General features: G+C 29.3%; 1 protein-coding gene across 1 annotated transcript in view; it reads left to right on the top strand.

Moving 5' to 3' along the window:
* The window catches only part of lovit (loss of visual transmission), a 163,439-nt gene that overhangs the window by 19,076 nt on the left and 126,131 nt on the right, over positions 1 to 18,232 (top strand). Inside the window, exons 2-4 of the mRNA XM_065498742.1 lie at positions 375 to 637; positions 720 to 1,007; positions 1,099 to 1,433. Coding sequence (XP_065354814.1) covers positions 375 to 637; positions 720 to 1,007; positions 1,099 to 1,433 — 886 coding nt within the window. The remainder of the gene's footprint in view (positions 1 to 374; positions 638 to 719; positions 1,008 to 1,098; positions 1,434 to 18,232) is intronic.

The raw sequence follows: 18,232 nt of genomic DNA, 5'->3' as shown, positions 1-18,232 counted from the left end.
AGTTTGACGTTATATCGCTAAATATTTAAAACTCTCCCTAGTGATTCTGCCTTCTACAATTATTGCATCATGTTATCTACTAAAAAAAAACCTTAAAAAAAAGTTGAGAAAAAGTAAATTTTTTACTTTTTCTGAAATTTGGGAGTCTCGAAAATAAATTTTTTTTGATATGTCGTAATAAAATTTTTTTTCCTCATGCCAATAGCTATCGAAAAATCGATGGCACAATATTGATTGCTAAATCGACCCACCCTAATGTACATACATTATACATACATATATTTTATATTTAAATCTAATTCTGTCTTTGTTTTTGTCTTATGTTGTTTGTTTTTCGATGTAAACAATTGTATTTGCAATGATGATACACTTAGACATAAATCTCGCATGGAATTAGTTCGTGTGTCAGCTGCTGTGATGGGTATTGAGTTTTCATACGCTGCTGAGACGGCATTCGTGTCACCCACCCTTTTAAAGATTGGCGTTGAACACCAACACATGACGCTAGTTTGGGCATTATCGCCTCTAGTTGGTTTCTTCCTAACACCCATTCTCGGTTCGATGAGCGACCGTTGCAAACTGAATATGGGACGCAGAAGACCGTTCATTATTCTCTTGTCTATTGGTGTTTTTCTTGGTAATAAATTAAGATAAAAGCGTATTTAGATTTAACTTAAACTAATAATGTGCTTTTTATGTCTGTAAAACACAATGTAAAGGATTACTATTGGTACCCAATGGTGAGGATTTGGGTTATTTATTTGGTGACATTGATCCACACATTCAAATCTCTGCCATGAATTTAACACTAAATGGCACGGCGCACAATAACATAAATGTTTCGCCACATCGTGCAACAGCATCGAAAACAGAGCTGGGAGCCGTACAAAAGACATCACATCCGTGGGGAATATTTTTCACTGTACTTGGCACTGTTCTATTGGATTTTGATGCTGATGCTTGCCAAAGCCCATCTCGAGCCTATCTCTTGGATGTCTGTGTACCAGGTTTGTAGAAATTTTGCTCAAAATAACGTATGTATACCAAAGAAATTTTTTAATTCTCTGTTCTTCTTTCACATTCAAATACTTGCCACAGATGATCATGCCAAAGGTCTTTCAACATTTACGATAATGGCTGGACTTGGAGGCTTTATGGGCTACTCAATGGGTGGTATAAATTGGGATGATACGTCACTTGGTCGACGATTAGGGGGTCATGTCAAAGCAGTTTTCACGATTATAACATTCATATTTATCGCGTGTGTGTCATTCACAGTGACTAGTTTTAAGGAAATTCCACTATGGGCCTTAACACCACCCAAGGCATCTAAATCAGCTCGAACAGAAACGGATCATCTCCAAGATGGAGCTATCAACTATGGAACACTAGAAAATACTGAATACAACTCATCTGAGCTAAATGAAAATCCAGTAAGTAAGCATTTTTTTTTAATCTAAAACTTATTGGATTCTTGTAGACCTATAACACTACTCGACACAAAAAAGGGCTGCTAGTGTAAAACATATTTTTTAGATAATACGGTAAGTATTCGAGATATTTACGTTTTTAGGTTTTCACTAAAAACATTTTTATTTGTTTTCAATTTTATCTCAGGAACGAAAATTTAATTGAAGATGTTTATGGCTTTAAGATGTAACGCGTAAAGAGCTTTATTTACAACATTGATATCTTTGGTGACCCCCACTGAAATTTTTCAGCAAACATTTTTGTAAAATATTTTAATCCTTTAACGTCTTTTTTTAAGGATTTTTTTATTTTCTCGAAAAAAGGGTCAAATTGACCCCTAAAGAGTGGAGATAGAGGGTTTAAATCTTCCACAAAAATGATCCCCATAAAATTCCACAATATAACTCTGACAATAAGAATTCTCTCAGGCATTAACTTATAAAAATTTTTAAGTTAGTATAATGCACCCTCGATTAAAATTACAATGTCGCTATTCTGTACCAATCAAAAAGTCTAAATTTTTCGGACAGTGAAATTTCTAAAATGTGTATTTTGAAGTCTCCCAGCGGGAGCTAGGTTTTGATTTTAGACCCATACTTTCTTTTGGTAATTTTCTTAGAATTTTGTGTAGATTCGGATTTTGCTATACGCCTGTCACGTTTTTTTACCCTCCCTAATATACATACATACATACATATAAAACACAAACAATTTTTCTACATATGTCCGTTATAGACTCTGAAACCATACAACTGATTAACTCCAAACCGGTTTCATTCGAATTTAAACCCGGTAAAATCGGTATCTCTACATCTCCGGAACTAATAAAGCTAGCATAAAAAATCCAACTTAATCTGGCGTGGTATTTTTATAACTTCACCTTCGTGAGAAGGGTATATATAAGTTTGTCATTCCGTTTGTAATTTCCACAATATAATTTTCCAACTCTGGATCCTTATAGATAGCGGAGTCAATTAAGCCATGTCCGTTTGTCCGTCTGTCTGTTGAAATCAACTTTCCGAAGCCCCCAAATAACTTACATACACGATTCATACATCAATATCTTGGGAATTCTTCCACAAATGGCTGAGATATAAGGAAAAAACCAGGACAACCTCGATGTTTGACCTATATCTGGATTACTAATGCCCAGTTTTTGACTTGTTATTTAAATACGTGTTTAGTTAATTTTAACTTAAAATTAAGTTGTATTTAAATACAGTTTGAGTTTTTCAGTGCTACATAATTTGTCTTATTTAAATAAGATAAAAGTATGGTAGCACTACTAAATATCAAAAATTTATCGATAGTTTTGCTTAAAACAGCTGTTCAACCAAAACAAAAATTGATACATTTTGCCCAATAAGAAATAAAAGTTTATTAAACAATAAAATTATTGGTAGGAAAATGCACAAAAGAAGCTCCAATTGCCCCGCATCGCAATTGTAGTTTTTGCAAGACGCTTTTTTTAGCAAGACGCTGTTGTTTGTTTTTTTTTTTACTACAATAGAGTGAAAAAAAACCAAACAACAAAAGTCAGCTGTCAAAAACATATGGTAGTTTATGAAACTTAAATAAAATTTAAATGACCAACGTCGGCCATTTAAGTATCATTTAAAAAAGCACTGAGAAACTCATTTTCGCATTTAAATAGAACTTAAATATAATTCATATTTAAATACGAAGTCAAAAACTGGCTCTAAGTCATTAATATAGACAATATGGATATCTAATGATAGATATTGCAAGGACCTTTGCAACGACGTATATAAGACCATAGTAAGTTGGACCTACAATGGGTAAAAATCGGGAATAATATATTTTAACCCGAATTTTTTTTCACCAAAAGTTTTTTTTCGCTAAATATTAAAAAAAAATTTTAAAAACAAAAAAAAAATATTTTTAAATTTAAAAAAACAATTCGAAAAAAAATAAAAAAACAACTTGGAAAAAAATATAAATTTTGTTTACCTAAAAATATTTAAAATTTTTATTTTGAAGTTTAATTTGGTGAAGGGTATATAAGATTCGGCATAGCCCAATATAGCTTGTTTGTACTTTTAAGGGAATGAAACGGGCGAAAACCCAGTTTTGGTATTTTTTTGTACGCATATCTCAAAAATTAAATTTCAAACGGATGTTGTAATTTTTTTGGTCAAATTGTTTTATGGTAAATAAAGAGGGATCCATTAATAAAGAATTAATTAAGAAATAGGTTTTTATTCTACAGAGCGACCAACAATTTATTAAACAGGTCAATTACGTATAGTGCGATACTTTTTGAAACATCATGATTCTAGACTAATTTTTTTTGCTAATTCAAAAATGGATTTTTTTGAACTGTTTATTAGTTTCTGTTTTCGGTTTCAACTCAGACACGTATATTTCTACTTTGGTAAAAACTTAGAGGTTCATAATAAAAATACGGCGAAAGTTTTATAGTTTTTTTGATTAAAAAATCATTATCAATACGCGATTTACATTATGAAAGGTTTTTTCTACAGGTACAGGTAAAAATTGCAGGGCATACCCACTCTAGATTCCCAAATGGTAAAAAGCAGCTGAATTCTTCATGATCCTTTGCTTACGAATATGAATTTGTTCGTTATTCTGTAAAAAATCAGAATTTCCCAGCTGATAGTTAAACTGCCACCAAAAATTTCAAGTTAAATGGAAAGTGATTTGCATGGAAGACGTTTAAAATGTACCTTCGTTTTTCGAAATAGTTAAAAAACAAAATTTCGTTTTTTAAAACAAGTAAACAAAATAAGTTTATTTTTTAACGTAGTAGCACACGCTAGTTAATTCTATAAATAATGAATTATCAAAGAAATCAATACAATCCATTTGAAGTACAAAGGAATTAATCCGAAGAATTAATTCATTCTGAATTCATTAGCGGAATGGTTAAGAAATTAAATTTATTTTGATTTCGAAAATGGTGAAGTATTAATTCTTTCGAAACTTTGTGTACAATAATTAATAGATATGTAGTTTCTTGTTGCGATCAAGATTCAAATATAAATTGGTCAAATGTAATTTATATTTAGATCAATACTTCTCAACTTTCAAGTTGAATAATTCATTAGGAATATCAACATGAAGCTTTGTGCAAGATTATTGGATTGGAATATCAAGGACCGAAAATAACAGTTGTTATTGAATTTTTAAAGAAAAAAAGCAAGCAGAAGAAAATATTGCATAACAACGTCAAGCATACCAATTTGATCGTTTTGAAATAGATGTTAATAAATTCCTATGCTTTTTCATCTGACTTTTATGAAAAATTCTCATACGTCTCCAGTCGTGAAAAGGATAACGTTACTCGTTTTTCTACTATCGAACAAACTCATAGAGAAAATCGTTTGAAGAAAAGAAATACTGTTCCGCACTCTTCATCGACATCTCTCAAGCATTTGATAAGGTATGGCATGCTGGATTAATATACAAATTGAGTCAAAATTTACCCGCAAACACACATAAGCTGTTGGAAAGCTATTTAACTGCTCGAACATTTAAGGTTAAAGCGGGAAACTTTTTAAGTACTGCACAACCCATTGAAGCTGGAGTCCCCAAGGCAGTATCCTGGGACCTTTTTTATATTTGATATATTCGTCCGTAGTGCGATTCACTACCTTTTAACGAACCGACAATCGTAATGTTTATCGACATAAATAATCGCTTGCAGTAACGATAGTGTGATTCAGTAATTTATTTTTAACGATTGTTTATGATATGACATCTCTGTCTACAAAATATCAAAATAAGCGAAAAGTAGAAAACCATTATTTGACACACAATAAAATAATTAACCAGTGGTGTAGTGAGTACAACGTTGACTAGCAATCGGAAGGTTATTGGTTCGACACTTGGCTGCGACTTACTTTTTTTTATTTAATTTTTTTAGTAAATACATAATTTTATGAATAATTCTACTAACAAAACAACTTATTTCCTTCCAAAATGTAAAGGATTACTTTTGGGACATCGCGAACAAAAATAAGTACTTCTTCCAGGTGAATAATTAGTAGTATAATCTTCAAATTCCCCTATTTTTCAGCTTATTTTTTATATTTTATTGTAAATATTAATAAGTTAAGTAAACAAAATTGTGTTTCCATTATTTTTACGATAGTTCCAGCTACAAAAGATGAAGATGACGAAGAAAAAATTGCAAATACACTTTATCGATTAAATAAACACAACTTAAATTATTGTCGCTAACATAACGAAAAAAAAAAAACTGCTTTAAGTAACAGCTGACTTCAACCGACAGCGAATGTCGTTAAAAGTGTTACTGAATAGCAAATTCGATAAATTTTCGTTATATTTATTTTAACGATACGATTATCGTTATAAAAGTTAGTGAATCGCACTACTGATATGCCAATCGCACTCATACATCAACATTTGCTGATGATACTGCTATTCTAAGCATTCATGAAAACCCTCAAGAAGCGTCTCGTTACTTACAAAATCACATATTTGAATTAGAAAAATGGTTAAAACAATGGAAAATTAAAGTCAACGATCAAAAATGTACACACATAACATTTACATTGCGTATAGAATCATGCCCCCCTATTCATATCAATAACCAAACAATAATTCAACAATCGGAAGTGAAATACCTCGGAATACATCTTGATCGTCGCCTTACATTGAAAATCATATAGATGCAAAGTTGACATATAGTTATGGGGCACGGCCTCAGCGTCAAATGTAGAAAAGATCCAAAGACGCCAAAACAAGTTTCTAAGAATGATCACAGTTGCCCCCTGGTATATAAAAAATGCGAATATACACAAAGATCTAAACGTGCCCCTTGTAAAAACTGAGATCACGAAGAATGCAGAAAAATATTTAAAAAAGCTTGAAATTCACCCAAACCGTGGCCACACTCGATTAAGAAGGAGGGACACAGCAGACCTAATCTAGAAGGAAGAATGCCAATTTAACCAAAACAACCATGAATACAAAATTTTTCGTCCGGCACTGGCTGGACTTATTAAATAATAATTACACTATGCAATAAATGAAGACTTTTGGAAAAACACAAGATCACGACAGTATAGGTTCAACTCTACTACCAAAGGGTAGTAAAACCGTATACTCAGTTTGTCCATTTTGGTGACCGATTTTTTTTATGAGCCCCCAAAGTTTCTGAAAATCAGTGAGGCCTCTAAAAAAGGTGTCATCAGTTTTTGGTTAACAGCTAATTCAGACTTTGTGATACGTCTTAACTTATATCGCAATAATATAGATAAGAGTCCGTCAAATAAATGTTGTTAAAATTTGTTTCCAAAAAATAGCTTTTTCGTGCACTTTTGTTGAAAAAATATAGGAAGAAAACTTTTTTTACTTTTTTTAGAATAACTTCCAGGGACTCCAAATTTTTCAATAACAATATTTCGCAAAGTTGTAGCTACGGTAAATCTGAATAACTCTTGTGAACATATCAATACAATCCGAACATATCTAGGCATTCTAAATAGCTGTCAAAAATCACTTTGTAGCTTAAAAATTTTATTTTTTTACTATTTTTTGAATCTAAAACAAAAATTTTTTGTTAAAAATGTATGTTCGAGGTTATACTTCTCTATTGTGCTGGAATAACGAAGAATGGGCAAATCATTATTGGTATGATCCAGGCGCATCACTTTATCCAATCTTGATCACGCAAGACCGGCTTGATGCAAGATATTTAAAAACATTAACATTTTTGAAAATGGGCAAGGTTTGTGGAGCGTCTGAAGAATAAATATAAGTATTTTATATAAGTTTTTGATATCGGTGGAAACCTTGTGACTTGGAGATTGACAATTTAGTGAAACGAATTAATTTTGTGTTTTTTCGGACTTATTTTACCTTAAAAACTAACTATATTATAAAATGGTGATTTTCCATCAAGAAAAATAAAAAATTTGAATTAATGTAAAATTTGAACAGTTGCAGACATCTCAATAAAATTTGGAAGTAATATAGATCTAAGTGTTCTTAGGTCAATGGCATCACTAATGTAGCCATTCTTTGTTTTCAAACATCGAAATTCCTAAAACGGGGAAAATGTGTTCCAAAAACTGAGTTTTTTTTAGAAAATAGCCCACTTTGACCTTATTTACAGTATGATAGTAAAAACGTTTTGTATCTATATAAACAATATATAGGGCTATACAAATATGATGAGCTTTTGAGGATAGGTGCTTTGCGTTTTTAGAATTTTTTACTCAAACCTAAAATTTTGTTTAAAAATTGGCCAAGTTTGGATAGGGCTGGGGGTACAATGTCCTCTTAAGTTAGTCAAATTTTACTTTATACATTTTTGCATTAATTTCTCTTTCCAGATCATAAAAAATGCATTTAACCACGAAGAAAATTTGTTTTTTATAAAAGAAAAAATATGGTTACTTTTTTGGGAAAAAACTTAAAAAACACACGCATACAAAGTTGAAATATATAAAAATATGCTTCGACTTTGGATGCGTGTAATTTTTTATAGGGACGAAATAATTGTTATCAGGTTTGTTTTATTTTTTTTTAGAATTTTATCGCAAATATACGTCGTACATAAAAAAACAAATTTCGACCTTTCGTAGGCCCATCGTATATAAAGATCGAGCAAAATTAAAAAAAAAAACTAAATATCTCTTTAACTAAAAGAGATAACCTACAGATAAAATCATATTTTTACCTTCTCAAGGACTATCTACATTTTAAATTTCAGCTCATTCGGATCATAAATGGCTTTTTGGCGATTTTTTAAATGTGTGACATTGAGAGTCCACTAACTGATTCCCATTCCGAACACCTCAGCCGAGTAAATAATACAGCACAACATAGAATTGTGGACTTGATCACTACAAATTGTCTCTAAAAATTTCAGAAAGACCCTCAAATTCAAAAGTTATTCTGAAAAAACCGTTTTCAGTGATGTTCGTCGACTTATCGACCTGTAGCTTAGTCAGTTTTTGCCCGACTTTAAATTTTTTAACGGGTTTGGAAAGAAAACTGAACGCTTTAAAATGACATGCATTTTTTGATATATTTTTAAGTTATAAGTATTGTTTTTGTTAAGAATATCTAAAAAAAAAAACAAAATTTATCAACTTTTTTGATTTTAGTCGCTTTTCATTGCTTATTTTGATATGAAAGTTTATAAAAATATATACCAACATATATATATTAGGGTGGCCCTTAATAAACGAAAGTTGGATTTTGGCCATTCTCACCCCCCAGTTTGGTGAACATTAGTAAAAAAATCATCCTGAAAAAATTTTAGGTAAATCGGTTGGGGTTAAGACGTGCCGCAAGCCCTCTGAAGTTTTGAGATGCATTTACAAGGGGAAAAAATGCATTTTTTTCAGTTTTTGTAAAAATTTTGCCATTAAAAAATTACTTTTGTAATTTAATTTAAAAGAATCATACCTATTCTTAGGTATGAACAAAAAAATTTAATTTTTTTAACGGCAGTTTCAAAACTCCATTTTCAAATTTTTAAAAATTTTGTTAAACAAATTTCAGAATTTTTTGATCATCTCATTGGGATTTATTAAGAGTATAATAGGGAATTAAATCGTGAAAAAATTATGAAAATATCTCTTATAGTTTTTCCGTACCTGTCAAAAGTCAAATTTTTCAATATTTGGAATTTCTCTTGGAAAGATTTTGAAATGTTCGAAATGTTGTATATTTTTGGGCCGATTTTGATGAAATTTAACAAAAATATAACATAAACTCTAGGGTTTATAATAACAGCACAAGAATGGAAATTAACGCTTAATGGCACTTGGGGTTAAAATGACACCAAACTTTTAAAATCATAATTTTTTATGGTTTTAGAAGTTTGGGGTCATTTTAACACCAAGTGCTATATAGGGTTAATTTTAATTTTTCTGCTGCTTTTGTAAATACTAGGCTTTGTGTTATATTTTTGTTAAATTTCATCAAAATCGGCCCAAAAATATACAACATTTCGAACATTTCAAAATCTTTCCAAGAGAAATTCCAAATATTGAAAAATTTGACTTTTGACCTTCACGATTTAAGGGTTAACGTTTTTTGATTTTAGTAAAAGTTTCAGAGTATATTTAGAATTATCTGGACTATAATATTCTAATTAAGTTTTGCTTAAAATTCATAAGAGTAAGAAAATAGAGCTCATTGGCCTAAAAATTGCCAAATAATTGGTTTTTCTCGAAAATTTCTAAATTTAAATCGCAGGTACGGAAAAACTATAAGAGATATTTTCATAATTTTTTCACATTTTTATTCCCTATTATATTCTTAATAAATCCCAATGAGATGATCAAAAAATTCTGAAATTTGTTTAACAAAATTTTTAAAAATTTGAAAATGGAGTTTTGAAACTGCCGATAAAAAAAAATTATTTTTTTGTTCATACCTAAGAATAGGTTAGCGGTATCCTATGAAGACAAAAACTCATATAAGGGTAAATATGGACTTATTTTAAGTAAAAATGAGCTTTAATTTTAATATTTATCAAAATATGTTAATTTTGTTCCTACCTTTCTTATTCACTTGCCTGAAACACGTTAATGGCCTGGCGAATTTTTAATAACTTTAACATTTTTTGACCAATTTCTGTTTTTTATGTCTCATTAAAACGACAATTACGTACACATTTCGATTCTTTTAAATTAAATTACAAAAGTAATTTTTTAATGGCAAAATTTTTACAAAAACTGAAAAAAATTCATTTTTTCCCCTTGTAAATGCATCTCAAAACTTCAGAGGGCTTGCGGCACGTCTTATCCCCAACCGATTTACTTAAAATTTGTTCAGGATGATTTTTTTACTAATGTTCACCAAACTGGAGGGTGAGAATGGCCAAAATCCAACTTTCGTTTATTAAGGGCCACCCTAATATATATATATACATAGATCTTAACAAAACATGGTTTTAATTATTCAAATCGGATGAAAATTCTAAAAGTTATTCAACTTTTAATTAACACAATTTTTAGTATTTTCTCCCCCAGAGCATATAAATAAAAATAAACAAAAAACATTTTTAAATTATAAGCAGAGTTTAAAATTACTACTATATTAGTAAAAAAAATTGCAAAATATTTCATAATTTTACATGAAAACTGCAACAAATATTTAACAAAATAATATTTCATTATATACACACTAAAAATATAAATACTATTTACGAATTCCATATATGCACAAGCTTCATGGTAGAAATATTTGTCGTAGTTTTTCCAAAAATATTTTGCCTTACAAAATATTTTACGTTGCAGGTAGAAGACAAAATGAAAATTTTTCATTTTTAAAACATTTGCTGCCTAAATATACATATATCAAAAACTTTTTTGACTTTTTTTTAAAATTTTTTCTTTAAAAAGCTTAGATATTATCCTTGAAGACCCTTTTGGTCGCTTAGTGGGATGCGAGTGGGATATCTATCAAAATAAATATTTTTTAACTCAAGACTTACAATTTTTGATTTTTTGGCAAAATCAAAAAAAAAAGGGCCCATTTGGAAAAAAAATCGTATTTGCAAAAAAAAAAGTCAAAAATTGTAAGTCTTGAGTTAAAAAATATTTATTTTGATAGATATCCCACTCGCATCCCACTAAGCGACCAAAAGGGTCTTCAAGGATAATATCTAAGCTTTTGTTTGACCTAAAAAAAAAGATTAAAAAAGGGTCCATTTTGAAAAAAAAAAGTCAACAAAGTTTTTGATTTTGCAAAAAAAGTCAAAAATTTTATGTTTTGAGTTACAAAATATTTATTTTGATAGATATCCCACTCGCATCCCACTAAGCGACCAAGTAGGTGTTCAAGGAAAATATCTAAACTTTATTTTAAGAAAAAAAAAAAAAAAAAAAAAAGAGAAAAAATTTTAAAAAAAAGTCAAAAAAGTTTTTGATTTCGGAAAAAAAATATTAAAAATGTTTTATTTTTTTTTTTAAATATTTTTTTTCGAAAGATCGAAGAAATAGCTATCTATACTATTTGGGACACATTTTGCTAAGAACAATAGGTAATAAGTTACATGGATAAGAAAAAACCCCTGTTTGACCAAATTGTCAAAATTTTACCCCCTATAACTCAGAGAGTTCTCGACCGATGTTGTTGAAAAATTGTGTCTGAGTTACTATCCAATAGAGCTAACCTTGGTGCAAATTTCATCCCGATCGGAAGACATCGATTTCAAAAGTTGGTTCACTTGACATGAAATGCCCCATATGTATATTTTTGGTTAGCAAAAACAAATGAAATTGCTTGTGTATAATATACAAAAAATTTACTACAAAAACATCATACATGCAAACAAATTGCAGCGTGAAAACCATAAACTGCAAACGATATGCGCAGTGAAAAATTCAAACAATGAAAATATGGAAGATGCTAAATGTAAAATACGAAATTGTGCAAAGTTCAAAATGTTTAAGGCGAAAATGTTTATTTATAAAATACTAGGATCGCCTGGTGGTCAAAATTCGACCACTAATAACAAAATTATACAGTTACTTTGAGTATACGCAAGAATATTTTTCACGTTTGTGTACAAATACACGTGTATTTAGATGTGCATAAACATGCTGTTGTTGTTTTTCAAGCAAATTTAAAACGCTTTTTAACACTTTTTAAAAAAAAAATTTATATTGTGCACATCTAGAGAAAATAATCTTTTGAACCATATAGGTTTCATCAATATTGGTGGACAATAACATACTTAAAAGTGTACCACAAAAAAACGTGTGGCCTATTTATATATAAGAAGATTTCCGCCACATATGTATATGGAAATATTTCGCCGCATATAGTCTCTGAGTATAAAAATGTGAAAAAAAAACTATGAAGTTGATTTGGGTGTACAAAATAAAAAATTGTATTGAAATGTGTGTTAATGAAGAATTTTAGTGCAATAAAATAGAAGTTTTATTTTTTGAGGTATGTAATTGTATTGTGAAAGAATACAATGATAATTAATTAAATAAGATTGTGGACAAAGGATAGCTAGCGGAGGATATTATTATTGAATTTTTTGATTGATTGTTTGATTTTTTAATGTGAATTCATGTTGGTGGTAATAGGAGTCCAGAAAAATTAGTAACAAAAAAAATTAGTTTGTATGTAAAGCAGGTTAAAAATGATAGATAATGCAACAACAAAATGTGACAACAACAGCCAATGAATACCATGTAATAATAAATAACAAGATCTAAAAAGAAATAAAATGCAATGTTTTTTATGAATGAAATCTATAATATAAATTGATTGTACATTCAAATGTATCCTTTCGTAAAATTTGTAACAGGAGAACAAACAAATAAATAAATAAGCAGCATAGAAAATAATTTTACAAGAACAATTTTATGTGTAAGATATATGTAAATGCAAAAAAGGCACAGGCATAAGTACAACAGGAGCAAAAGGAAATTAACTGCAACAACATCAACTTATACACGCAAGTACGTAATTATGATATAAAAGTGCTGTATGTGTGTGTACATGTGTTCTGTAACTGCATAATGCAACAACAATTTATGCAAAAATCATAAACAAATCCATAAATAGGTTAAATGATGATCGTGAGTGATTTTGTAGCAGGAGAAAAAAGGATAAAGAGGAATGATCGAAAATGTAAGCATCATCATGATATGACAAAAGAGTTAAAAAGGGATAGAAAATATAACAACAAGATTATGGGAGGACACGTGCATGAAAGCAAGAATAATTTATCACTACACATGAATACAAAGAGGTAATAAATAACAGGAGATACGAAATTTAAGAAAGTTCCTGAAAATATAATTATGCAATAAAGAAAATTTTACTGTATACAAATATCAAGTGAGAGCGTAAATGATCGACTTTGTTTGTGGTTTTAAATGCGCATTCATATGTATTTCGTAGTATTTCTAAGGGCACTGCTACACGTTCAATATATATTGTGATATTTGGATCGCGATCCATTGAAATGGGTCACGCAAAATGAGGTTATTCTGCAATTTGGATCGCGATCCATCAATACCGTATGCTACACGTTCAATAAATATCGCGATACTGGATCGCGGTCAATATATATTGAACGTGTAGCAGTGCCCTAACAGGAGAACAAAAAAACAAATAAGCTACAGAGAACAAATTATGCAACGAATGCACAACAAATTTTTTACATAGGCACGTGTACAGCAACTACTTATACCCTCAAGTAATTGTGAAATACAACTGTTTTATGTGTGTCCTCTAGCTGCATAAAGGAACAACAACAACACATGCAAAAAATAGGAACAAATACCAGGCAAAGGAATTTCTAGACATATGAAGGAGTACCGTTGTAATTAATTGCATTTTGTTGTTTCTTTACTGTTAATGTAGAAAATTAAAAAGCCAACAACAACTTGTGCAATCTGAAATGCAAATGAGTATGATTGGCTGAGCGTTTGTAACAATGAAAGGATAAGAATGCATTGGATGCTGTTGTCACATTTTGTTGTTGCATTATCTATCCTTTTTTAACCGCTTTACATACAAAATTATTTTTTTTCTCATACTAATTTTTCTGGACTCCTATTACGACCAGCATGAATACATTTGAATTCGTATTAAAAAATCAAACAATCAGTCAAAAAATTCAATAATAATTAATATCCTTTGTCCACAATCTTATTTAATTAATTTTCATTGTATTCTTTCACAATACAATTACATACCTCAAAAAATAAAACTTCTATTTTATTGCACTAAAATTCTTTATTAACACACATTTCACATTTTTATTCTATATAGTTTTTCATATTTTTCTATTCAGTGACTATATGCGGCGAAATATTTCCATATACAGCTGCGGTCAAAATAATAGCACCACGACATTCATATTGTTATATTAAAATATTACGTAAAAACTGTTAAATTAATTTTTGTTGTTTTTGTATTAATTTATGCTTAATTCAATAAACTTTCAAACATTAAAAATAATTTTGAAAATTAGAAGCAAATTTTAAAGAAAAACAACATAATATATAACTACCTACGAAATTCATTAGTCAAAAAAATAGCACCAAGATAGAAATCGATTAAAATAAACAAAAATTAACCAGGACAAAATTTAATTTAGTAACAATTATTATGGTTTGTAACGTTCTTAACACGTTATTATTAAAAGTAAAATATTGCTGCCTTTTGTTTTCGTATTTTTTGGCAAAAAAAGAGACCGACCACCTCCTACCCATAAATTTTTTAAATTTTGTATCCAACTTGTACGCCAAATATATTTTTTCATTCCCCAAAATAAATTCTTAAATATTTTTGGTTTCCTTTTACCCTTTTTGTGACTCTTGGCCATCTAGTTTTAATAAAATTATGTTTGGGGATATCGCATCCTGTGCCACGACATTGGCCGTTTAGATTGAAACCCAAACTTATATCAATTTATCATTCCATAGATCATTCCTAGGGTCATAATTTCATATAATTTTAAAATCTGTGTGATTTTAAGAAAAGATGAATATATTATCTTAAATTTTAGTTGAAATTGGATTCGGAGGACATTCTATAGAAGTCTGATATCAAACAATATAATTTGTTTAATTATTTGACCAAGAAGTTTTTTGGTACTTGAATGTTGAAAAATGGTAATGTGACTTTGGAAATTTTACCTTTAATAGAGTATGTCATATTGTTATTGATAAAACTTTTCTAGGATTTAAATAATTTAAATTTTGTTCTTGTAATGGTCAGCGAATAACACTAGTCGCCACTTTTGACCACCGTGCAGAACATAAATGCCTGATTTTCGAAACGATGGGCCAAGAGTGTTATGATTAAAAGCGGTTTCGCAACCTGAAATTTATATTTTTATTTCAACGCAATGTTTTTTAAAACCATTTCTAAATATCTATAAAGTATTTTCATTTTTATTATTATTTACCCAACGTTTCGTTTGTTTGTTTCAAACTTCTTCAGGGGTTTTCTTTTATTGTTGAATTCTAGCGACAAAAACATATAAATATTTTATTATAAATCATTGAAAAACTTAAGATATCACAGTTCAACTTACGAAATTCTATTGTTTACATTGTCAATTAACTTATTATTTAAAAAACTGGACTTCACGACACAGAATTAATAAATAAATAAATAATCATTACAACACAAACATATACTATAAGTCAAACTTAATACTAATATCACAGAACTTCAACTGATTTAATAATTAAATATTGCAGCGGAATATTGCAGTTTTGTGTTATCCTTGTCCTCTTTCGTGTTCATTGTATTGTGTATTTTTTGTTGTATTCTTAAGCTTTCAAGAGTGTATCGTTTGTTCTCTTTTTGTTCTCTGTCCAATATCTTAATATTGTCAAAATCCATCTTATGATTGCACTCCTTTACGTGCAGAGATAATGCCGTCGTTATTTTTCCTTTTTCAATATCTGTTTTGTGTTCATTAACTCTCGTCCCCAACATTCTCTTTGTCGTACCAATGTAAACCAAGTTACATCTCTCCCTTTCATTACCGTCACATTTTATCTCATAGACCACATTATCACTCTTAAGTTTGTCAATTTTTGTTTTGTTGTTTGTAAATAGATGCCTCAGTGTCATATTGGATTTGTAAGCTATTGTTGTTGTTTTCTCTGTGATCATTCTCTTCATTGTTTTTGTCTCCGTTAGTTTGGGAATAAATGGTACACTGTAAAAAACTTTTTCCTCCTCAGTGTTTGGATTTTTCTGCCGTTTTTCATATTTTAGTACTTTGTTGATTAAATTGTTCGTCATATATGTTGGGTAACTATTCTTTGTAAGTATTTTTCTTATTCTATTAATATTGGTTTTTCTGTATTCAACATCACTTATCTGTAATACTTTCCTTATTAAATTCGTCGCTGTACTTATCTTCATTTTCAATGGTTGTGTAGAGTTGAAGTTAACCATTCTACCTGAAGATGTGGGTTTCGTGTACCAATTTGTCCTTATTCTTCCATTATCCTTGATGATATTGATGTCCAGATACGGTATTGACATATTCTTCTCGCGTTCTATTGTAAATTGTATCTTATTGTGATAAACGTTCATTGTTTTTAATATCTTCTCTTCGTCCGATTTCCTTATAATCGCAAACAAGTCATCCACATACTTAGTGATAAACTTAATCTCTATATTATTAGCCCTTAATTCGTCAATTACATCGTCCAGTAGTGTGTCAAGTACAATATTTGCAATTGTTGGCGATAGGGGGTTTCCCATTGGCATACCATATGTTTGATGGTAAAATTTATTGTCAAAAGTGAGATAGTTATTATCAGTTAAACAAAACTGATAATAACTTTTGTTTTAAATTTTATTCATTTCGCTATAAATTAATTCGAATTACAATATTATGGCGATTTTTTAAATCGAAAACATAAATATTCTATATTTTTTCGACAATTTCTTACGATGGTGCTATTATTTTGACTGCACAAAATCTGGGTATTTTTCAAAAATACCATATAATTGATTGAAAAGTTAATTTTTCTTAAAGAAAACTTTACTCATAGAAGAAATAGAGATTAATTAACGATATACTATAAATATTTAATTAAAATTACTATGAAAATAAAAATATTTTCCATGTTGATTGCTTTAAGGTTCTGTGTTGCTAAAAAACAGAAATTTAACGGTATCCTACGAAGACAAAAACTCATATACAAGTAAATATGGACATATTTTAAGTAAAAATGAGCTTTTATTTTAATATTTCTCAAAATATGTTAATTTTGTTCCTACATTTCTTGTTCTAGTGGCCTGAGACACGTTAATGGCCTGGCGAATTTTTAATAACCTTAACATTTTTTGACCAATTTCTGTTTTTTATGTCTCATTATAACGACAATTACGTACACATTTCGATTCTTTTAAATTAAATTACAAAAGAAATTTTTTAATGGCAAAATTTTTACAAAAATTTTAAAAAATGCATTTTTTCCCCTTGTAAATGCATCTCAAAACTTCAGAGGGCTTGCGGCACGTCTTAACCCCAACCGATTTACCTAAAAATTTTTCAGGATGATTTTTTTACTAATGTTCACCAAACTGGAGGTTGAGAATGGCCAAAATCCAACTTTCGTTTATTAAGGGCCACCATATTGTGCATATATATGGCATTGGTTTATAGATTGTATATTTTCATTTGTGCACATTAATATGAAAAAGATGCATATTTATTGCGCAGTCGGTAGTCAAAAGTATAAAACGTTTTACTAATTTTAAACCCTGGTTATAAGTATTGTTAATATTTTGATATGAAAGTTTATAAAAATTTATACCAACATATATAGAAAATTTAAAAATTTATTCAAATCGGATGAAAATTCTAAAAGTTATTCAACTTTTAATTAACACAATTTTTAGTATTTTCTTCCCCAGCTCATATAAATAAAAATAAACAAAAAAAATTAATTTACAAGGTAAATTTTTTCGAACTTTTTCTAATTTTTTTCCCATATAAAGTTGTCTTTAAAACACTGTGCAAAAAAGAATAGGTTTTCATAGAAAAAAAATAAATTAACTATTGTTGAATATGAAAAATTACGAAAAAAATTAAAAATAAAGCGAATCTTTTTATAAAAACTTACGCAATTTATTTTGCTATACATTTTGTGCATACAGTTTATGAAAGATTAATAATATCGGTATAAAAATGTGTGAGTTAGAGGTACTAAAGTACTACGACCTACCCTAAAACCGTTTTTTCAAAATATCTCAAAATTTTGAGGGTGTTTCATAATCTTTGATAACG

Source organism: Calliphora vicina, chromosome 1 (assembly GCF_958450345.1).
Source record: "Calliphora vicina chromosome 1, idCalVici1.1, whole genome shotgun sequence".
NCBI classification, from domain to species: domain Eukaryota; kingdom Metazoa; phylum Arthropoda; class Insecta; order Diptera; family Calliphoridae; genus Calliphora; species Calliphora vicina.
This window is presented reverse-complemented; position numbering and strand designations above follow the sequence as displayed.